We start from the raw sequence: 23,215 nt of genomic DNA, 5'->3' as shown, positions 1-23,215 counted from the left end.
ACTTACGGAGTGTGGTTCACAAGGACTTTAAATTACTGTGCGTGTAGAGTAAAAGTGTGCTGCTTGCTGCTGGCTGATGTCGTGTGCCACCCCTCGTACCTCCAGGAGGGACCTCCCCTCCGTGTTGAAGACTCGCATGTTGCTGCCGCCCTCTGTTGAGATGGTGAGCTTATCGCGACCCCACACCATGGCGGCGCGGGGATTGGCCACGACGTCACAGCTGATATTCACTGGGTTCCCCTCCCACGAGTAGTAGGTCGTGTGATTGCTCTGAAACTTGGGGGCGTCTGAACCAAGACGAAGAACCATCGGTTTGGACTCGAGTCCAGTGTGGGCAGCAGAACAAGACTTGATGGGTCTGGACACTCGTATGGAAGTGTGTGTGTGGAGGCTGGGTGTAGAGGTGGTTTGCGCAGGTGGGTCGGCGGTGTGTGTGGTCGTGTGTGCAGACGCTCACACTCGATGTCGAGGAACATGCTCCTTCGGTGACCCCCGATCCTGCTGAGGGCCTCGCAGTCGAAGCGGCCCGAGTCGGAGAGCCGCAGGCTGCTGATGGTCAGCACGGACCTGCCGTTGCCACCTTGTACCTCTACACGGCCGTCGTGGCTCTGAGGGCACAGAGAGAGTGAGAGCGAAAGAAGCGAAAGAGTGAGACAGGGAACAAGAGAGAGAGAGAGAGAGAGAGAGAGAGAGAGAGAGAGAGTCACATGACCCTCTCGTTGGTGAGCTCTACCAGCTGGTGCACCAGCATCACCACAGGAAATATTCTTTGCTGCCAACCTTTGAAGAACACCAAGTTTTTTATTTTTATTTTAGTCCACGCGGTGTGCGTGCGTGCGTGTGTGTGCGTGTGTGTGTGTGTGTGTGTGTGTGTGTGTGTGTGTGTGTGTGTGCGTGTGTTCCAGCAGTGCTTTGTAGTCAGTACTCAGTATTCTACAGGTGCCCTTCATTCGTGCTTCACCACCTCCTTCCACTATGAATGCCCAAGTCAAAGATCACAACAGTTTCCTGCATTTACTGTTAATTACATTTTCTTGTCTCATTTTCCCAAAGTTCTGTCTTTAGCAGGGAGAAAGAAACCTGTGTTTACCCACCGAGCCAATAGGTGGCGGTAAAGAGCCCACAAACAGAGCAGCAATTCAGCCACAGTGTTTCCAGCATCTGTGTGATGTTTCTGGGTGTCGGCAATAAATAAGAAGGTGAGGAATGCTGTACATGTTGGAATCTGTCAATAACTGCGGTCTGTGGACACCAAGAATTTTTATTTTTGACATGTCAAACACTGGAATAAAAACTGTTCTCACTTAATCTAGGTGTGTGTGAAGTTGTCAGTGAACCTAAAGAGGCCATAACCCTGGTGACATCTCTATTATGAAACTTTCATTGACTGGGGTTTGTGGCTAAAGTCACTTTGGAGATACAAACTACACAACTTATACACACTACACACACTTCTGGACCCCCTTGTGTTCACAAGCTGAAGAGCCAGTCATCTTCACTCTGCACCACTTTCAGCATCCTGATGATGGCACACTGACACTCCGCTACGCCTCCCTGGTCTCATGCGACTCACACACACACACACACACACACACACACACACACACACACACACAAACACACACCTTGTCTCTGTCGGCGAAGCTCTCTCCGTCGCTTGCCCTCCGCCACGAGACGTCAGGCAGCGGCTCACCATCGGCCTCACAGGTGATGACCGCAGCGCCTCCCTCCATGGCCGTCACGTTCTGCAGCTGTGTGATGTGTGGCTGAACTGCAACACACAGACACACACACACACACACACACACACACACACACACATACACACAGAAACACACACACATATGAACACTCTGCATGGATGAGACACTTGTTTCTGCCATCTGGGGTCATTATTAATCCAACACCCTACAGTATTTGACCCACTAATAAAGCTGGATTAAATTACTGGAGAAAAGTACCTTGATCAAGGCTACTAAGTGGAAGTACAAAGTAGGGCTTGAACCATAATCCTTCTGGTTAAATGTGTTTGCCAGTGAGAGGGTGAGGATGATGGGGTAGATGATGCCTTTTCAACCCTATGGAATATTCAGAGTTTTCTCTTACTTTCATATATGTATGTAAGTTTGTACTCAGTTATGTTGCCAAATGTACATCCTTAGAAGCTGCTTGCAAGCAGATAAGACATGGCAGAGTGACCCACCCTCACAGCCACAGCAGGCACACTGGTCAGATTCCACATATCTCCACAACTTGGTATTTAGTGGAATGGCAAGAGATCATACACTGAGTGCAGAAGGAATGAGATGGAAGGCTGATCCATTGTCCCAAGCTCTGTCCACATGAGTCAAGTCAAGTCAAGCTTTATTGTCATTCCACTACATGTGTGGACATACAGTGGGACGAAATGTCGTGTCTCGCAGGACCACGGTGCTGTGTAAAATAAGCATAAATATAAACATGCAACACTAGACCTAAGGACAGCTTTTAGACCTACATAACTAATTTACTAAGTCGATAATCTGAAATTAGTGCAAATATACATATACTATAAACAGTTAACTATACAATACAAGTACTTACATAATAACTGTGCAGTAGAGGTATTTAAGAAGGAATAGTGCAATATGATTTGTAGTGCATTCACAAGTAAACATTTGTGTTATCTTGTTAAGTCCTTGTAACATTGGAGGTTTTATAAGAAAGTGTCTGGTGCATATAGAGAAAAGAAAAAGCAGTTGGTTTGCATATGGAAAGGAAAAGAGTGTGTTTCCACAGGAGGTATCCAACAGTTTACATGTGGTGCGTGTGATGTGGTGGGTTGGCGGGGGGGAGAGTGGATCCTGGTTTCAGGAGCTAAGGTTGTGGATGAGGTTTCAGAGGGTGGCAAGGTGATTGCAATTGAGGGCTCTCACAGCCTGGGGGAAAAAGCTGTTGAGCAGTCTGGCAGAGCGGGCTCTGATGCTCCGATACCGTCTTCCTGATGGCAAGAGCTGGAAGAGACTGTGAGAGGGATGAGTGGGGTCTTTCACGATACTGGTGGCCTTTCTGGAGCATCGTGCAAGGAAAATGTCCAGAATGGAGGGGAGAGGGGCACCGATGATCTTTGCAGCTGTGTTCACTGTCCGCTGTAGGGTCTTGCGGTCTGCTGCACTGCAGTTCCCGTACCAGACAGTGATGCAGCTGGTTAGCACAATCTCAATTGTTCCCCTATAGAATGTGGTGAGGATTGGAGGAGGGAGACTTGCTCTTTTAAGTCGGCGCAGGAAGTGGAGCCGCTGTTGCGCCTTCTTGGAGAGTGATGTAATGTTGGTGGTCCAGGTGAGGTCTTCTGTAATATGCACTCCCAGGAATTTAGTGCTGCTGACTCTCTCCACAGTCGAGCTGTCAATGGTCAGTGGGGGGTGGTCAACAGAGTTCTTCCTGAAGTCCATCACAACCTCCTTTGTCTTACTCACATTGAGGGACAGGTTGTTTGCACCACACCATTCAACTAGTTGTACCACTTCCTCTCTGTAGGGTGTTTCATCATTGTTGCTGATGAGACCTACCACCGTTGTGTCATCAGCAAACTTGATGATGTGGTTGGAGCTGAACTTGGCAGTGCAGTCGTGGGTCAGCAGCGTAAAGAGCAGCGGGCTGAGCGCACAGCCTTGTGGGGCACCTGTGCTCATTGTGGTAGTGCTGGAGGTGTTGTGGCCGACACGGACTGACTGAGGTCTTCCGGTTAGAAAGTCCAGGATCCAATTACAGAGGGAGGCATTTAGGCCCAGCAGGTTTAGTTTGCTGATGAGCTGTTGTGGGATTATTGTGTTGAATGCTGAGCTGAAGTTGACGAACAGCAATCTAACATAAGAGTCTTTGTTTTCCAAATGGGTAAGAGCCAGGTGGAGAGTGGAAGAGATGGCATCGTCCGTAGAGCGGTTTGGATGGTATGCAAATTGGAGCGGGTCAAGTGTGTTGGGGAGGTTGGATTTGATATGGTGCATGACTAACCTCTCAAAGCACTTCATCATGATTGGGGTCAGTGCTATGGGACGATAGTCATTCAGGCAGGACACAGGTGACTTCTTTGGTACTGGGATGATGGTGGTGGACTTGAGACATGTGGGGACAACTGCTTGGCTTAATGAGATGTTAAAGATGTCTGTTAAGACATCAGTCAGCTGTTCAGCACAGTCCCTCAGTACTCGGCCTGGTATGTTGTCAGGACCTGCAGCCTTGCGTGGGTTAACCCTAGATAGGGTCTTCCTAACATCGACTGGAGACAGATAGAGCACCTGGTCATTGGGAGGTGTGGGTAGTTTGTGTGCAGACTTGTCATTCTGCATTTCAAACCGTGCATAGAACTCATTAAGTGCATCTGGGAGGGATGTGTCGTCATCACAGGCCTGTGGCACAGGCCTTATGACCCTTCATAACTCCACTGCCTCCCACTTGGTCCATGCACCCAGCTTGACATGACTTGCTGAGACTGTGAGACGCGATTCCTCCTCGAGTGCACGTAATTCTTTGACTATCAGATCACGGCGACATGCTGGACCTTCCTTTGAGAACCACTTGTGGTTTGTGCTGCCGAGACCACCTCTTCCCGTTTGCACTGCGCCCATCACCTCTTTGGTTCGCAGGGTGGCTTCAGCAACTCCCATTGCCCATGCAGTAGACCACTTCCAGGAGACCACTTCCTAGCTGTGCGAATGTCAGGCTGAACAGCCCGGATAACTTGATCAGGGGAATCCCTCATCAGGTAGGCTCAGCCGTCCAGATTTCATGTAAAGTCCCACGGTGGAAGAGGAGGGTGGAATCCCAAGCCACTTCCTCAGGCACTTGCTAACGTGCCTTTGGATGATTTCAGCTCTTGACAGAGAGACTTAATAGATCTGTAGAGGCCACAGCACTTGAGGCAGGTGACCAAATTGAAAGCACCAGGCTTTTGTCTCTTGGATTACGATTCTCGGATTTGCCCCTTTGGTTTCTGTTTGCATATCGATGACCCTTTGCCTGTTTTCTGACAATGTCTACTGAACTGTCCCATGACCAAGCTTCCTATGTTCTGCACTTGGGTTCGATGCAACCGCGCCAGGGTAACACCATGACAGAAGGTTCTGCCTCATCATCGGTCCCAGCGGATTCCGAGCGCCTCCACCACTCGTTCGCAGCTCAGGACGCACTGTTAAGAGCACATGGGCAATCCCTTTCTCGCCTGCAGGGTCTCACTAACGTGTTGCGAAACGAACGCCGAGCACCAGTTACAGGACGCCTCACACGACCGCCTCCCTCTCTCTTCCCTGAAGCGGGCTTCCAACAAGACCTGCGTCTGGCCCCGCTTACCAGGTATGACAGCATTCCTGCTCGCTGTGAGGGCTTTCTCCTACAGTGCGAGCTCATGTTTTATAGTTTGCCCCACGTATATTACACGGACTTCAGCCGCAGCTAGCCGCTCCTCCTCCGATTCTCCTCCATGATGGCGATGCGCCGGCCTACAGAGTGAGGGTATTGCTGGACTCCCGTCGGCGAGGTGGACTCCTGCAGTACCTTGTCGATTGGGAGGGATATGGACCAGAGGAACATTGTTGGGTGGCTGCCGTGGAGGGGGGGTACTGTCACGCCCCCCTCAGCGCAACGAGGAGCACCTGCGGCGGCTCAGGGAGCGATCGCATAAAAAGACGCCCCGCAGCACACGTAGGCGTTTAACCTCTTTTAACCTCATCGATCACTTGCGCTCCTCGCTCCTCACTTCTGACCCCTTGGTTTGCCTCGGTCACTCGCCTGTCTCTTGGATTACGATTCTTGGATTTGCCCCTTTGGTTTCTGTTTGCATATCAGTGACCCTTTGCCTGTTTTCTGACAATGTCTACTGAACCGCCCCATGACCAAGCTTCCTGTGCTCCGCACTTGGGTCTGACGCAACCGCGCCGGGATAACACCATGACAGCAAGCATTGGAGATAGGTATCATGCTGGGGTGCATCATATCCCCCCTCCTCTTTGTGATGTTGATGGAGCTCCTGCCGCAAGGGTCTTAAATGGCTGCCCAGGGTGAGGCGCTTGAGGGTGGGGCGACTCATCCACCAAGCCTTCATGGATGACATCACCTTGCTTATTCCATCCAAGGAAGGTGCTGTGAAGATGCTTCAGAGATTCTTGGAGCTTTCGCTTATGCTCGAATGAAACTGAAACCAAAGAATAGTCGGAGTCTCTCTGTGGTCGGGGGGACTGTTCCGGAGGTCCACTTGAGATTGGAGGAGACTGAATTCCAACGGTCAGAGAGACACCAAGAGACATTAAGAGCTTGGGCCGCTGGTATGGTATCCCTTTGATTGACCGTCATCGAGGAACAGAGGTCAAGGCGCAGACACAGGAAGGGCTAAAGCTCATTGACCAGATTCCCCTCCCTGGGAAACTGAAAGCTGTGAGAAAACAGGCAAAGGGTCACTGATATGCAAACAGAAACCAAAGGGGCAAATCCAAGAATCGTAATCCAAGAGACAGGCGAGTGATCGAAGCAAACCAAGGGGTCAGAGGCGAGGAGCGAGGAGCGAGGAGTGCAAGTGATCGATGAGGCTGAACAAGGTTCCCCGCCTGCGTGTGCTCCGGGGTGTCTTTTTATGTGATCGCTACCTGAGCCGCCGCAGGTGCTCCTCGTTGCGCTGAGGGGGGTGTGACACTTGCTGACGGGTGGTACAATCCTTGGTAGTGAAGCGCATCTACACGGAGTTAAAGCAGACCCTCAAAATCTTCTGAACTTTACGAGGCACATGGAAGAAATCAAGCGCTCTCCAGACAAGAGCACGAGGCACTGACCCATATGCATTAGCAAGATGCATTAGCAAGATCTAACCAGATGACACGTAGTTCTAGTCCTTTGCTTTCTTTGGCTGTCTGAATAGAATTCCAGATCATCTGGGCATGTTCTAGACATCCGTGGAATCCAGGAACACCTGGTTTTTGCACGGATGTGTTGATAAACCCGTTGCTCAGATGGTAGTTTGTCATGCGGTGACTCAGCACACCAAAGAAAATCGTCCCGTCGATGTTGAACAGAGAGATAGGATGGAACTGACCAATGCCCACTCCTCGGGGATCCATATCCCATCTACCATACACCATATACACCAGCACTGTGGGACAACTCCTTCTTTCCAGGCTCTCTTCAGCAGGTTGAATGGCAGGCGAAGTACAGGAGGGCACTTCTTGTGGAGCTTGTAGAAAATAGCACTTGGGCCTGGTGCACTTTTAACTTGAGCCTTCTTGACAACTCCTGGACTTCACTGAATCGAGAGTCTGACTTATCGAGATTGATCCCTGGATCTGAGGGCTTTGGAATGCCTTCTGTATGTGGGATGGGTACAGCTCTCAACGGATCAGAGTGCACAGAATGCAGATGGGACTGTGGGTCCTCTTTAGCCACATCCAGGGTTCCACTCTTAGCCTCCACAAGTAACATATGTGTACGGGTTCCTGTAGAACAAGTCCCTTGCTCTTCGCTTCTTCTTCTGCTTCTTGTGTTGATTCTCAGCTCTTGACAGCAGCAGGATCTTTCTCTTAATGTCATCGAGGAGAACCCGGATGCCTGGTTGGCCATCTTGGGTTACAGTCTTTAGTTGTTCTTCAGAGGTCGCTGATGTGCTCTGAGTTGGCCTTTTTGTACCTGTCATCTGCTGGGCTTTTTCTCTATGGTGACACTCTTCTCTTTGTCTTTCTGACCCAGCCTATCCAGGCAGAAGTCATGAACCATGACACAGAACGAGAGCAGCTTTTTGTTGGTAGGGCCCTGGAGACACTGCCATAAGTTCACCGAAAGTTCACGGTCAATGTCCGCTCAAGCTGAGATGTCACTGCTTCTGAGCCATTTAACCCTTTGCTTGTTGGGGGTGTCACAGGGGAGTTGGCGCTGATCAGCTATGGGTTCCTGAGCACTACGGTGTTTATCCTGGACCTGGTTCCCATGAATCGACTTACTGGCCTCCATGGAAAGCTTGCGTTGCTTGTATGCAGCGCACCAACAAGACTGGTCTATGTGCAACCTCGCAAGCTGGAGAAACTCTTGCTGCAGCAGCAGACTGGAACTTTAGACTGTTGCACGTCATTGTCCAAAAGTTCCATTTTGTCATCTGCTTGGTCGATTATTCTCCTTCCCTGCTGCATTCGACCTGCAAGCCTGACTCGTTGTGTTGTGACGTGATCAGTACATACAGCACCACTCTACCACTCTCTGTGACCATGTCTGCAGGTTTATCAACGAATAAACTGACTCTTCTTCATGAAGAGGGTGTCCTACACTGTATAAATAATGGAGGGCACTGTGTGTGTGTGTTTGTGTGTGTGTGTGTGTGTGTGTGTGTGTGTGTGTGTGTGAGTAAGGTCCTTACCAAACACCTTGAGGAGGAGCTCCTGCTCAGCCGCCCCAGCCTTGTTGCTCGCACGACACGCGTAGGTCCCTCCATCCTCCTGCCTGATGTTACGGATGGTGAGGGTGCTGCCTCGCCCCTTCAGGACATACTGCCCCCCCTCGTGGACCTGCTTCCCCCTCCTGCATGACACAGAGAGTGTATGTGTGTGTGTGTGTATGTCAGAGGTGAACTAGGACCACGCAGCCTGCAGTTTGGAGAACATCTCATCTCACAGCACTGTGGCCCTCAGACCACCTGGATGTTACAGAGAATACAGGTGAGTACAAAGAGAGTACAAACACCTGGACATGTGGTAAATGTATAAACTCACCGGTGCCAGGTGATCTCAGGCTCAGGGGAGCCGGATGCCCGGCAAGTGAACATTACCGACTCTTGGTAGTCGGCGGTGGCGTTGAAGATCAGCTGGGGCACGGACAGCGTGGGGGGGACTGCGGCAGGAGAGACACATGTGCTCAGGGGCTGCACCAGAAACAGGGTCCCAAAGGCAGTGAGCAGAACCAGGAGTCCAGGTGCAAGGCAACGCCCGGAATGAGTCGAGTCGGAGCTACCCGACGACTGCGTGCAATCCGGATTTTGGAATCATGCTGCCGGAATTCGTGTTGAACTGCCGCATCCACTTGGTCCCCTGCTATTGGACTTACTGGGGATCGAGAGCTTGTTCGTTACTCGAGATGTTCGTAAGTCCAATGTGACGCAGTGCAGCCTAGTGCTGTGGCCTCTACTTCGTCAGTGGTGGGTGGAGCTTCTGCTCTAATGCGTGCTCCTCGAATGGGCCTCTGGACGCACTGACTGCGCTTGGACAGTCGCCCGTCTCTTCATCCCTCCTCTGTGTTCACTCGCTTAGGAGAGAAAAGTCTGAGCAACAGATAAACGTCAGCAACCCAGACGGCTCAATAGGGTCGGGGGTACCAGCGGGACGTTTGGTATTCTCTCGCTCTCTAATTCTCTCTCTCTCATTCTCACTCTCTCTCTCGCCCCATTAAGCAATGAAGAGAGTCTCTCCCTGTGGTGAGCTGGGATGCCTCATGCACACACCTGGGCCTCCTGAGTGCCCTGGCAGCAGTACCTGTGTACAAGCCCAGTGTGTCGGTGCTCAGCTGTGGCTCCTCGATCACTTCTCTTAACTCCACATCACCTGAATTTGACCAACACCTAAGGCAACTGTAACAGCAGGAAACTGGAGGAGGATGATGGTGTCGTTCAGCAGACACTTTTCTCCAAAGCGACTTCCAATGAACTTTATTTAATGTTATAGCCCACACACCTTATTCACCGTGGTAACTTACACTGCTAGATACACTACTTACACTGGGTCACTCATCCATACATCAGTGGAACACACTCTCTCTGTGTCACTCACACACTATGAATGAACCTGAACAGCATGTCTTTGGACTGTGGGAGGAAACCAGAGCACCCAGAACACATGCAAAATCCACACAGACCGAGTGGGGACCAAACCCACATCCTCCCGCACCACCTAGGCGCTGTGGGACAGCAGCGCTACTCACTGTGCCGCCCACTTGTCAGAGAAGTTTGTATTGGTGAAAAGTTTGGCACTTGAACGTCCAGTGACCAGTCGGAGACCAAATGTACCATACTGCACCAGTGGTGTCTTTCATATTTTACATTGTACATTACATGTGTGTCACAGTCACATGAACCTTTGAAAGATGGTCAAGTGGTCAAGTCAATGGTCACTATGGATAAGCGCTGTTAATAACCGTTGACGTGTACAGCGACAACTCGACAATTTAAATTGTCACGATGTCATCAGTGAGACTGAAGCAGGTCATACTTCACGGTCTAGTGGTTTCGCAGAGACCTTTCTTGCTCGTCCGGTCTTGAACCGGGGTAGGGAAGGCAGAGTGTGTCCACTTTCCACAGGGGGTCTGTGGTCAACACTCACCGTTGACAACGACAGCGATGTCCCTGAAGTCAATCTCTCCCCGAGCCTCAACGCGCGCTTCGCAGCGGTACACACCCTCGTCCGCCTGGCTCACTCGGTGGATCTGCAGGTTGTTGTTTCTGAGAACCTGGAATCTGTCTGTGGGCGCGCACACACACACACACACACACACACACACAGGATGAAAATCAGACATATTTTCATGTTCAGGACCGCTACGCAGGAAACACTGAAGCTCCACCAGCACACACACTTTGCTAAAGAACAAAAAAGCTCGGTTGAGACAAGAAAGTTGTTGATAGAAAATGTGAAAAAGTCATTTTGCAGCTCCACCAAACCAGAGACCTTTCTGTGCCTGAAGGCCACCTATGAAATTGGCAGGACACCCTCTGTTGAGCACAGACCAGTTGCTGACCTCTCCATGATTGTTTCGCTCACCTCCCGCTAGAGGGGCTGGGCTTCCCTGTGAGACCTTGTGCTCGCCTGTGAGGGACCTTCTCATGGAGCTGAAAGAGTTGCGCTGGCTTGGTGAAAGGTCTCTCTATCTTTTGGATGAGCTCTGTTGGTACTAGATGAGCTTGGAGACGCTCGGAGATGCCTGGAGACGCCTGGAGACTCTTGGAGACGCTTGGAGATGCCTGGAGACGCCTGGAGATGCTTGGAGATGCTTGGAGACCCCTGGAGACGCCTAGAGATGCCTGGAAACGCTTGGAGACGCCTGGAGACACCCAGGGACGCTTGGAGATGACTGGAGAAACCTGGGGACGCTTGGAAACGCTTGGAGATGCCTGGAGACGCCTAGAGATGCCTGGAGATGCATGGAGATGCATGGAGATGCCTGGAGATGCCTGGAACTCACGGAGGAAATGAGCACCAGGTGCAGCCACTTGACCTCTTTAAGATGGGGAGATCAGAGACTCTAACTCTGAACTTATTGTTATTTCTCATTTCTGTTCACCGCCTCGTCGCTCCCAGAACCCCAAAGCCGAGACACGCCGCGCGTCCACAGTCCTACTAATGTTACATGAGTTCTTTGTGCGAACTCCTGGGATCCCGCTAGTGAAATGCTGCCGTCGGGTCCTTTGAGCCCAAGGCAGCTGCTGGAACCGCTACGGCGCAAAAGATCGATGAGGATGACAGACAGTTTGGAAATGCTGCAGTGATGGCCAGCGAATAAAGTGAATATCCAGGTTAGTGTCAGTGAATCATCAGACACAGAACATCAGTCCGGTGTTTGGATCGGACCACGACTCGGTCTGTGTGTCGTCTGTGTCGTCTTCTCCCCGGGTGGCTGTGGGTGTCCCGCCTCGGTCCTAACACACGCAGTGTGCAGAGGGAGGCCATGGTGACGCACGTCCGTACTCTCGTTTGCCGGGAAAACCACATGGGTTCGAGAGCACCCCCACGCCCCGCTTCGATGAACTTGAACTTCAGTGGTTTCCGAAAACTTCACTGATGTTGGTTCATTTAAAGAACCAACTTTATTGATAAACATGGTGAACTCAACCAGATCAACTCAGATCAACCCAACTCAGATCAACTGACATGCGGCAAAACACAACCGGAAAAGAGGCTCCGCTGCTGGAGCGGATGACGAGTAGAAAACAGTGCGGCTCTCAGCACTCACAAACACACACACACACACACACACACTCACTGTTTTAGTGCCTCCTTCCCTCGAGCCCCTTGAATGCACCCCGGTGAGAAATGAACGCTCACTGACCGGGTCCTAGTGAAACTCACCATTACTTCTTCCCCAGGTAACACAGGTGATGCAGCAGGTGACATCTATGTTTTTTTCGGGTTTATACAAATATTGAATACATTAATTCCTTTCCTAAAATTTAGCCTCCACAGGCAATGAATGACAGGTGAATGTTCTGAGGTGGATTTACCGTGGTGCTCCTCAGTGATCTCGATGTTCTCGTAAAACCAGGACACAACAGGCACCGGTGAGCTAGTCACATCGCAGATGACCTCGGCCATGTCGCCTTGACGGAACTCCTGCTGAGGTTCTGCGTCGCGGAACATCAGCTTCTCTGCGAGTCAGAGAGAGAACTTAGCGGGTGACCATCAACACCATAACATAGACAGTCATCGCCATAACAGAGACACGGCTTAACGTGTGATTATCAGCACCTTGAAAATGACCGCTCAACATGGCGGTCAGACATCTGACTGTCAACAGCATAACACAATGGCACAGACAGTTACATCATTACTGTATGACAGACGAAGGGGGGACACACTTCATTTGTTCTTTCTCTATTTTAATACACACAGCTGTATGACTCATGGTGAATCCTACTACAGTCAACACCATAACACTGTCATGTCACAGTTAGCACAGTAATGCAGTAGGTGGAGGGCGCAGCGATTCCATCACTACAACATCAGCAGCGGCTCGCTGTCAAAACCGTAACGAAGGGTACGCTGTCTCCTCTGAATACAGCAGAAGCACATGTGACACAGTTGCAGCGCGACGGCGATGATTTCTCATCTTTGCCGATTTCTGTTCTACATGGTTTCGGCCGTCAGGGAGATTATTCCCCTTGAGGCTGTGCGCGACTAAAACCCCGAAATGAAAAGCACGCCAATGAAGGACAAAAACACTCAAATGTTACAGGCCAATACTCCTTATTTTGTAGACACATAAACTGTCATCTTTCATGCTAAAATGTAACTTTGCTCCAAAGCAAACACGCTGTTCGGCTTTGTGTCGACTCGGTCACTGAAGAGCGAATGGAAGCGTCACCTCCGCCGCCTTGGGCAGCTATCACACGACTCCTGGTCATGGAGCACGAAAGCATTTCTGTGCTCTTTAGGGAGGCAAACCTCCCTTTCCATCTACTGAAAGTCAGACACTCGGCGCTCCGGAACTTTCCGTGACGCCTCCGTGGGGTTAGTGTATCTGACCATATAGAATCCATCTATCTTCCTCCTGCTCTTTGTGTTTATTCCACCTCCTGGGAGCGAGATGCGATGCTGCAACACCTCAGAGACGTGGCGACTACAGCCTACACAGTGGTACCACAGTGCATCTTCTGCTTGTCTCCATGGAAACAGAAGTCACACAAGTGCTTTTGGAAGACATCAAGTTACGCAGAATATAAATGTATAAACACTTATGTTTACTCACTGGATCTCTCCACCTGCAAGTGTGTTACTCTGTGTGTGTGTCTCTGTGTGTGTGCGGGACAGACACTCACGATAGATCTCCAGCACCACGGTGGCCTCCTGTGTGTGGCCACTGGCGTCCGTGGCCTGGCAGCGGTAGATGCCGGCGTCCTCCACCTTTGCATTGTAGATGGTGAGTCTGGAGCGGCCGGACTCCGAGTGCAGCGCCACCCGCTGGGAGGAGACGATGCGTTCGCCTTGGGGGCTGTACCAGTCCACACTGACCGAGTCGCCGATGGCTGGCGGACACACAGGGTCGGGTCAGAGCGGTCAAAACACTCACACTGGACCGCTGTGTTGCTTTTTCGGAGCCACTGTATGCGTGTGTGTGTGTGTGTGTGTGTGTGTGTGTGTGTGTGTGTGTGTGTGTGTCCATTCTGTGCTCTATGTTCCAGGATGAGCTACCTGCGTCACTGCAGGAACACCTCCTGCGCAACAGGGGGAGCCGGACAGGCCGCAGACAGGACTTACCTGTGCAGGTGAAGAACTTGGACTCTCCGACGCTCAGCTCCACTTTGCTCAGAGAGATGGACAGCTGGAGAGCTGCAGGAGAGAGTGAGGGGGAGACGCGTCACGTCAGCCGACGCGGTCGAACCTGCAACCTGACCCTCGACCTCTTGCACGCACAGGAATGTGTAGAAGAACCACGAGAATGAGGAAAGATCTGGAAAAGGTCCTTTCATTGACTGCGAGTTGAGTGACATGGTTTAGGGAATGAGCGGAGGAGAGCTGAAAGAGCGTACCGTAGTAACACTGGAGTTACTGCAATGAAATGAAGCACCAGAAACGCGTCATTAACGTCTCGGAAGGCAGCCCTTCTTGCCCATAGAGGGCGCTGTGGAGACCCTTCAGGCACAGGTCCCATGAGCTCAGTGAGGCTTTTGTTCCGGTGGCCGATCACAGCCCCACCTCCGCACCATCCCGTCGTGTCGCCCCCCCATGTCGTGCCCTCCCCCGGCAGCAATGCTAATTTATTTTACCCCAAATTTTACGAAATTCCCTAAAGGTAAGAGAGTCCAAATACAGAAGACAGGCAAATGCTTCCACATCGTACTTCCATGAAAACGTTTCTCATCTCAGAAATGAGACACATTATAATCTGAGCACATTGTTTACTCATGTGCACATAAAGGTGTCTTTCAGCCCTGCTATTCACACCGGTAAACTCCATCGCCCGGAGACGGGGCCAACGGAGCCGGTTCTGCAGCTTCAGCTCACCCTCAAGGACATGGCTAAGGGCCTGCGGTCTCGTTGGAAGGCAGTGTAAATCATGTTAAATCACAGTGAATCGCTGCAAACGTCGCGGTAGCAAAGTTACCATGAAGTAACACAGTGTGCGGGTAATACAGGACACAGAGAGGCAGAGGAGGCGCCGTTGTCCACCTGCATAGGTATCACTGGAGAGCCTTCGGTAAGCGTATAGAGCGGCACAGCGCGAGTCCTACCTGTTCCCTCTCGGTCTACAGCCACGCGCCAACATTAATGTCCCTTGGCGTGAGGAGGTGGGCCGTGACCCGACATGGAGCGTGGCGATGACACGCTGAAGGGAAAAGGCCCTTTTTCAAAGTGTTCATTATATGTAGGAGGACGGCGCCTCCTTTGGCCTTTACGTGACTTTGGGACAAAGTGTAAGAGACACGCCGATGGTGGAGCTCTGCTGCCCTGTTCCATGTGTTCCACTGAACGTTTCTCAGCGGGTTCCAGGTGAAGCTCCTGCTTGTATTGCCCACAATACACACCTGCGCTACTGCGTATGAAAATGCTTTGCTGTACGACCTCCCGCTGAGGCTGCAGCTGCGACGCATCGGACAGGGACGGTGACGGACGAAGTGCGGGGAACAGCGCCCCCCGAGTGAGAAGACATGCTGAAGAACAGAGCCAGCTGAGCACGCGGTGATTATGAACTGAACCTGCTCCTCCGCATCCTTTCTCTCCCCTGAGAGCCTCGATTATGGCTCCGCAGCAGGAGGGGATCCGATCTCAGCGCCAGTAAACTCTTAGAATTGCGGTCAGTCAAACATCCCAGTCAGGAATAATTTCAAAAAGTCGGCATCACCGTTACGCCACCTGCTGGCCAGCTTTCCATAGTGCGTCCAGCTTCATCTCAGCCAGACTCCACCGTCAGACTCAGAGTCCACTGTGCAGCACCCTTTGGCCCCGCCCTCCCCGCAGGTGCCCAACCCTAACCCTGAAATTGAACTGTAGTTGGTGCACAGGAACCACACAGTCAGTCGCCGCGTCCTCTAGCGAGTTCCGTAACGACGAGACATTTACATATCGTGACGTCTGGAGAGTGACGCGTGGGGTGTGTGTGTGTGTGTGTGTGTGTGTGTGCGCGTGTGCGCCGTGCGTGCATGTGTACCAGGGCTTCCAGGAAATGGCCTAATGAGGCCATCGGGGAATTCAGGCCTTTATTGTGAGCCATACAGGTACTGGGAAAACGCTGTCGGACTGCAGCGGCGCAGCAGCTAGCAAACCAGACAGGAACGAGGACAACGAGAAAACAAACAAACGTTGTGAGCAACGCGAACACAGGAACACAATGAGCTTATTTATCGCTTGGTTTGTCCATCACACGTCCACACAGCCAACACTGCACATCTCACACACACACACACACACACACACACACACACACTCACGCACTCGCAGGGAAATGAGCGTGATGAGATCCATTGTCCCTGAAAGATAAATACGAAATATATCTTGCCCCATATTCAATAATTAAGATGTGACAGATAGCAAGAGAAAAAGGTGGGGATGATTGGTGGTGTTTGGAAAACATCTGAATTGATCAGCAGGAAAAATGAAACAACAGAAAGGTGTGTTTCATTGATATTTGCAGCTCGCAAATGATATCTTTTCATTGCAAATATCATTATCATTTGCTGCGAGACGCATTCATTTACATTTACTGACGGACAAGAGGAGCAGTGGCACAGCAGCAGGTTTCCTCCTTAATGTGTGTGTGTGTGTGTGTGTGTGTCAGGTGGCAGTGTGGGCTGTGGGCTGTGCGTGGGGTGTGTGTGGAGAGTGAGGTGTGTGCGCGATGTATGCAGTACGGGCTGGTAAATGTTGGCTCGAAGAATGAACGTTTTCATGTCCCTCCAGACAGAGATTTTATGAAACAGAGAAATGAAGAAAACAGAAAAGTTTGACACTTCAGTTTTCTACTCGACTCACTGCAGGGGTTCGACACGAGACTCATCCGCTGCGTAGAAGAGTTCGCACACAAACATCCCTCGAATACGTGGTTCGTATTAAAACTCATATATTAGTTGTGCTAAGTGACGATCAAGGTGCGTTAACGTGGTAAAAATACGATGCAACATTTCTTCATGAATATGAGTCAGTGTTTTGACCGCTGTGACCAAAAGCTCCCCTGTAAAGAGAAGGGGGGGAGGTTAGGGTTAAGGTTAGGGGGAAGCAGAGGGAAGGGGGCTTTAGGGTTAGTGTTAGGGTTAGGGTTAGGGTTGGGGGAAGGGGGGGGGTGCCCCTGAGCCCCTTTCAAACACACAACCCTGAGTACGGACCGCAGGACTGTCAGTGCGCCCAGCAAAGTGTTCCTGTGCTCTCCATGAAATGATTACCACAATAATGTGAATGCTGACATGATGCTTTCTCTGCGCTGAGCAACCGGGGAAGAGCAGAACCGTAAACGTTCCACACGAAGTAATAAAGCTGTGCTGCCGGCAGGAGCCGCATTCTCAGAACGTTTGCGGAGCATTCAGGGAACGTTCATGTAACCCGAGCATCACCTTTCCCATCTTCTCCTGCTACTCGTGGCCCAGAGGTAGTGAATTTGCGCCCAGAAGGTTGCAAGGTCAGTACCCGGCAGACGCCTTGAGTAGGAGCCTGCATAGTTTCAATAAAATATACCTGTATATGAATTGGTGAAATAACAAAATGTTAAGTGATGTAAATCACAGGGTGAAGGAGTCTGCTCACTACATACAGATCTCGGCTCCGCCTTGTTACGATGGAAACGGCTCCCTTATGTCCTTTAAGGTCCATGGTGGAGTAGTGGATTCTCTTACAAACCTGTCGGGTCAGCCAATGGGAAACTTCTCTAGACACAGAAAATCAGCAGCTCTAGCTCCTGCATAGAATAACCAATCAGCAGTGGGAGTTCCTCACCTGACTAACCAATCAGCAGCGGGAGTTCCTCCTCCTTGAAGACGTTTTACTTTGTATGAAATATGATTTATACATTGAAGTTTTCCTTGGAAACATACCACTAACATGCGTGTAACTGGCGTGTCTGAGAGACACTGACTACATGTAACAGGTGGATGTTACAAAATGTACAGAATAGAATGTTCTGAATTGGCTACATGTGATCATCATCATCATCATCATCATCATCCTCTCTACCGACTGAGTTTTAGAGTGAAAGGAGCTTGAGGCTCTACTTCACGTGTTCCAGGTTTTTTTCACATCAAGGACTCCAACACATGTTCTAGAAGCAAACTGCGCCGCACGTGAACAAGGGCGAGAACGAAGGAACGACATTTTAAAAGAAGTCTTAACGGATTAATCACGTTAGCAGAGTTAAACCATCATGAGAGGACGAGCGCATCGTGTCACGGGAACATGTGTGCTTCTGGAAATAAGACAATACATGAAAACGGTCCCATAGAGAAGCTGAGCTACCAAAGACGGTTATATTCTGCCATTATTTCTATTCTTATATGTCTCGTGAAACTTTGATAAAACATTTTCCGCCCATTATTTAATGTACGTTATAAAGCACTGCTGCTGCCGGAGGCTCAACCGCCTCGTCCGAGAACTCGGTTCACGCGCGCGTCCTCCTTCGGACCGTATTGACAGTCCTTCGTACTCCTGTCCTCGGTGTGGAGACGGACAGATACAGGTGTAGCTGCACGGCGACATGGTCCACGGAGGACCGTCACCACAATCAGCCCCACCGTGGCTGGATGCAGAAGACCCCGTCGCCCCAAGAGGACATGAAAAACACCAAGGAGGTACGACTGAGGGCCATGTCTTAACTGAAAAACTCTGATTTATCTACGCCTGCTTTGTCCATGTTCGGTGTGTGTTTCTCACCTTAACTGCCCTGTTGTGTAACTCCACAGAATTGACACTTTCTGTACAGTATTAGTAATTTGTGTGTCAGACAGCCCTGGTCCAGCTCGTTGCTGCAGCACAGCCATTGTGCCTCGTCTTCTACACATACATTCCGTCTCTACTTGTATTCATTCAGTTGGTGCTTTCCCCCAAAGAGCTGGGTAATTTTTAATTTTAGGGTGTGTACCTTGCTTCAGGGTACTTCAGCTGGAGGTGGGAACCCTCTGTGAACGACTGTGCTCCCAAGCCATCTGTGTGTGTGTGTGTGTGTGTGTGTGATGCAAAAAAGAATTTCAGCTGCTCCTCCCATGCAGGTGATCCCTGGTAACCACGGTAACAGAATGGGGGTCCTCTCATTCGGGCGGTGCCTCAATCCCACCCTCCTCTCCTCCATGCGGCCGTTGGCTCGGGACCCTGCAGGAACAGTAATCAAGGAGCCGGGCCCTTTCTGTCCTTGTTTGCTCAGCGCCAGATTCCTGGACTCGGAACGCTAATGAGTGTGACGAGTGTGTGCCGTGCTTGTTCTGTTGAGCCAGCTAATGCCTGGAGCTGCTGCTGCTAATGAGGGTTCGAGCTGCTGGCTGAGCTCATGTGAAAAAGAGTTTTAAATCGCATCCTGGTGGACGGATTGGCTGACTTATTGATTGACTTTTTAAATTCTGCACCAGGGTTTAATATCATCCAGTTGCTCCGGGCATGTGTCCAGGTGCGAGGGCCGATCCCCGACGCCCGGCTAAAGCAGTGCCCTTTCGGTACCCCTGCCTTACACTCAAGGACTCTTCAGGATCCAGACCCCTCGGTGTGGGCAGCGGCCTGCGGGGTCTCCTCGCGCCCTCCTGACCTTCCCTCCGTTATGAATGGACAATGTTGCTCGTTGTGCTCGTAATGAGCCTCGCTAATGAGCTCCCCGGGTTCAATTATGCCCAGCATGTCCTCTTCTGCTTCTGCACACTGGGCTGCATGGCTTGTGGAGATCTCCTTGCAGCAACAAAAGCCTGGGTTGAGGAAGATCTCTGTCTGACTTTCGCAGTCGTAGCTCATTGTCTGCGGGCGGAAAACGGACAATGCTAGTTGTGATCCACGTCGTCATGGCCGCCCCAGTGACTGGAGTCACCCCACAACCCAGGCTCTGGAGTCACTGCACTATGCTGCAGTAAAAGCGGCATTTCTTTGAGATTGCCACAGATTCCCATGAGCACTCAACAAGGAATCAGGGTTTTCGTGGTAATTCACCATGCTGATGCAGAGCAGGTTGACAAACATGCAAAGGTCCTGGAGAAGAGGACCCAAATTAACCATGTGTGCCAACTGTCCTTGAGCTGTCACCGGGTTTGGTTCCTACTCCATGTCAATTGGTGACCTGGCATCCATGGGTGGCCCTGAAGCTAAGTGACTCCAGCAGAAGCAGCGGCAACAGCAGCCTTCAGTACAGCTCTGCCCATCAACTCCTTGTGTTAATGGTCAAACCAGAACTTTGGAAGTGTGACCTCTTGACACTGATCACATGAAGTCAACACTGCACACATTCCAACCAAGAGTTAAAAAAGAGAAAGTCTGCAATTCCTGAGAGTCACCATGACCCCCTGATGGAGCTCGAGCCTCTTCTTCCCTCAAGTTTCCTGGACACCCTGCAGCATCTAACTGAAAGACTGAAGGACTGAGGTAAAACGCCCTGGGCTTCAGACTCTGGATGGTTAAAGGAGATTTTCAAGCCCTTGTAGGGTTTCCTCTCCTCACACAAGTGTATGGGATCAAGGAGCAGGAGAAGCTGGGACTGCTGGTACTCCTCAACCTCTCATGACGACTCTGATCAGGATCTGCTCACGTCCTCACACTCCAAGCCTATTAATTCTATAGCTGGTTTCTTTCACACACACAACCACAGACAGCTGTGGCTCCTTATGGAACCGCGACTATGAACCCCTAGAAGGTCCTCATGAATTCTGTTATCTTCATGTAACCAAAACATGTCACAGCACACTTCACATGGTTTTTGAACATGTCACTGAGGGGTGGTCAAGGGCCCCATGGACAAGTTTGGGGATGGGAGCATCTCCTTGGGTGGCTCATCCCTTCATCGTCCAACATCTCAAACTCCGATCAAGTATTCCTGCAAATTTAGGACAGTATCACCCACTGTGCTGAATCACAGCATGGACAAACGGAGCAAAAGACGGAAGGTGTCCAATCGAAGCGTTGAAAGGCACTAACTGAAAACTAGGTGTGAAAGACACAAAGGAAAGAAGAGACTGATGGAGAAGGGAAAAGGAGAAGGGAGGGAAGCGTAGCTTTGAGTGTTTGGTCAATTGTGATCCTGGTCTTCAAGAGAATGAACGGCTCCCACCGGAGCAACTTTAGGGAAGTGGAAAGATACAGGAGGGTGGGAAGACAGTGTCAGCCTGGCAGGGCCTCAGCACACAAACGGACATCGAAGGAGGGGCCTGGGAACAAATCACAGCCAGTCCCTTCTGATGCATCCTCAACACCCCTACCCCCAGTCGTCAGGTAGCACCATAGTTGGACAAACGTGTGGGAAACTGTCTCCAAGTGTAGAGTCTGTTTGCAGATGCCCGTTTGAGACAGACGAAGGTGCGTATGCAGAAGGATGAGCATGTCCCAAGGCGACCCTGGAGCAAAGGCATCTGCAGAAAGACGGAACTGCCAAATGACCGAGACAGGTTGTCCCAAATTCTGAGGACAATGCACCGCTGCCAGACCCCTGGGTCGACAGAGAGAAGGGCGCCGCCGCCAGGGGAAAGAGGGCAAAATGCCAGGGTGCCCTCATTAGCCGCAGCTCCACTCTTCCTCTTCAAAGAGCTCATTCCATGTTGCGACGGTCAGCATCGTCTCTGCACACTAATTGCCCCACGGCTTGTGGCTCTCTTGGTGCCAGAGGAATTCTTATGTTTTTGTCCACATATCAAGCATGTTTCCCCTTCAATCAGAAATGCTCAGAATGATAAATAAGGCATCCAGAGAAGATTTACATCCCCGAGCTGCGACACAGACACCATCAATAAGACTTTGGACTGGAGAGATGTGTTATCTGCAAAACACCATCCAGGCATCTCGTCCCTCTCATTGCGTTTCCCTCCTCTTTCCAATGAAAACAGCCACAACCGCGGGAAAATAAGGTAAGAAGGTCATCACCAGTGCTCGGTTGACCGAGCTGAAGAGCAGAGACCCATCTCTGTGCAAGGAGACTGAAGAGACTGAAAACACAGCAGGGATTTTCGCACTGGCTTCGCTGGCCAGTAATGGAGATAAAGATGAGGTTTGATGTTTCCTGCCATAATGGCATTTTGTCCTAAAAGAGCCCGTGAGGCTAATGATCATAGTGTGCCTAATGGTCCACGGTTCATGGTTACCATAACTGCAGCCCATCTGACTAATGTGCACTAGAGGTGCTATATAAGGGCTCCACATTGGAAGGCTGCTGTGCTCTCCGGAGATGTGGAACCTCCTGTGTGACGGGAGAACACGTGTGTGTGTGAAGAGTGAACAGTGTGTTGGGGGAAGCAACGATTACCGACCGACCTCATCCACAGACCCAGGGGGGCCCTGTTTTGTACCCTGAGAAGGTACCCTCCATATTTAGCTGTACAGCTGGTGTAATTCGGGGAGTTTCCCTCTCGTTGCCTCGGGTCCACTGTGATCCCATGAGCCATGGAAACGGCTCCAGATGAAAGCGCTGTGCTAAGAGCTGCGACGTGACCTGGCTCTGGCCGCTGTCACTCATAGTAGCTTGCCGGGGGCTTTACATGTGGACAGCAGGAAGCCCCCTGTGCTCCAGAGCCTCCCCCTCCCGGACACCTGGCCAAGGCCACAGCGATGGGACCAGCAAGGAGTTCGGAACATTCCAGCAGCACTGCTGTGCCATCCCATTGATGAGTGTGTGTCATAGTGAGAATGTCACTTCCACGTGTGGAGGAGAACAGAGTCTCCGGCACATGAGCGACCGGTTTGGGTCCAAGAGCAAATGGCCCTTGGGCTGGTTCTGCTGGGGCCTCTGGGGCCAAATCTCTTTAGCAAACAGGGTTACCCAGGAAGCCCTTGGGGTTTCAAGACCCTTGTACAGCTGCTTCCTCTCTTCTCTCCCTATTCCTGCCAGGCGGCCTGGGCACCACACTGCACCTTCTCCCCTTCCCTTGGAGGTGGGTAGGGCAGAATGCAGTGAAGGACTGGGGTGGTCTTGGGTCCACTGGCTCGCAATGATGGAAGAAATCCAGTTGAAGGTGCTGATCTCACCTGAAATGTCCTGGATTAGCCCATCACATGGAACCCATCGATGTACTGTATGTATTTCACTAGGGTCATCACAGACTGCAGAGATAACAAGGGAGATGACCTGACAGCCAGTAGGTTGCAGGTTAAGCCCTAGGAAGAGATCTGCTGTCTTGGTTGTTAAAGAAATCCATCACAGAGTGTTTGAAGATCACCCCAAACTCAGACCCAAACCACTTCAACACCAAAGACCAGTAAAAAACCATCTGAACACCAACCCAAGAGCAACTAGACACCAACCCAAGAGTAAATACGTGACTGTTCCAAGAGCAACTTGACTGCCAGTGGTCCTACACCCTTTGTCAACTTGAATGACCGTACCTCTATACACTCGCTAGCCGAGA

The 23,215-nt window shown here is 50.9% G+C and overlaps 1 protein-coding gene across 4 annotated transcripts in view; it reads right to left on the bottom strand.

Annotated features, from left to right (window-relative positions):
- Nucleotides 1-23,215, bottom strand: part of LOC108931725 (neural cell adhesion molecule 2-like) — a 44,928-nt gene that overhangs the window by 5,901 nt on the left and 15,812 nt on the right. For 3 of the 4 annotated variants that reach the window (XM_018747709.2, XM_029257825.1, XM_029257824.1), the window contains exons 2-10: nucleotides 13,971-14,042; nucleotides 13,532-13,738; nucleotides 12,218-12,361; nucleotides 10,323-10,460; nucleotides 8,724-8,841; nucleotides 8,372-8,532; nucleotides 1,626-1,771; nucleotides 458-608; nucleotides 100-287 (exon numbers count right to left, since the gene is read on the bottom strand). In XM_018747709.2, the coding sequence (XP_018603225.2) occupies nucleotides 100-287; nucleotides 458-608; nucleotides 1,626-1,771; nucleotides 8,372-8,532; nucleotides 8,724-8,841; nucleotides 10,323-10,460; nucleotides 12,218-12,361; nucleotides 13,532-13,738; nucleotides 13,971-14,042 (1,325 nt within the window). Of the gene's footprint in view, nucleotides 1-6; nucleotides 288-457; nucleotides 609-1,625; nucleotides 1,772-8,371; nucleotides 8,533-8,723; nucleotides 8,842-10,322; nucleotides 10,461-12,217; nucleotides 12,362-13,531; nucleotides 13,739-13,970; nucleotides 14,043-23,215 lie in introns of all 4 variants that reach the window. The other variant, XM_029257826.1, reaches the window with a different exon arrangement.

Source organism: Scleropages formosus, chromosome 14 (assembly GCF_900964775.1).
Source record: "Scleropages formosus chromosome 14, fSclFor1.1, whole genome shotgun sequence".
Lineage (NCBI taxonomy): Eukaryota > Metazoa > Chordata > Actinopteri > Osteoglossiformes > Osteoglossidae > Scleropages > Scleropages formosus.
This window is presented reverse-complemented; position numbering and strand designations above follow the sequence as displayed.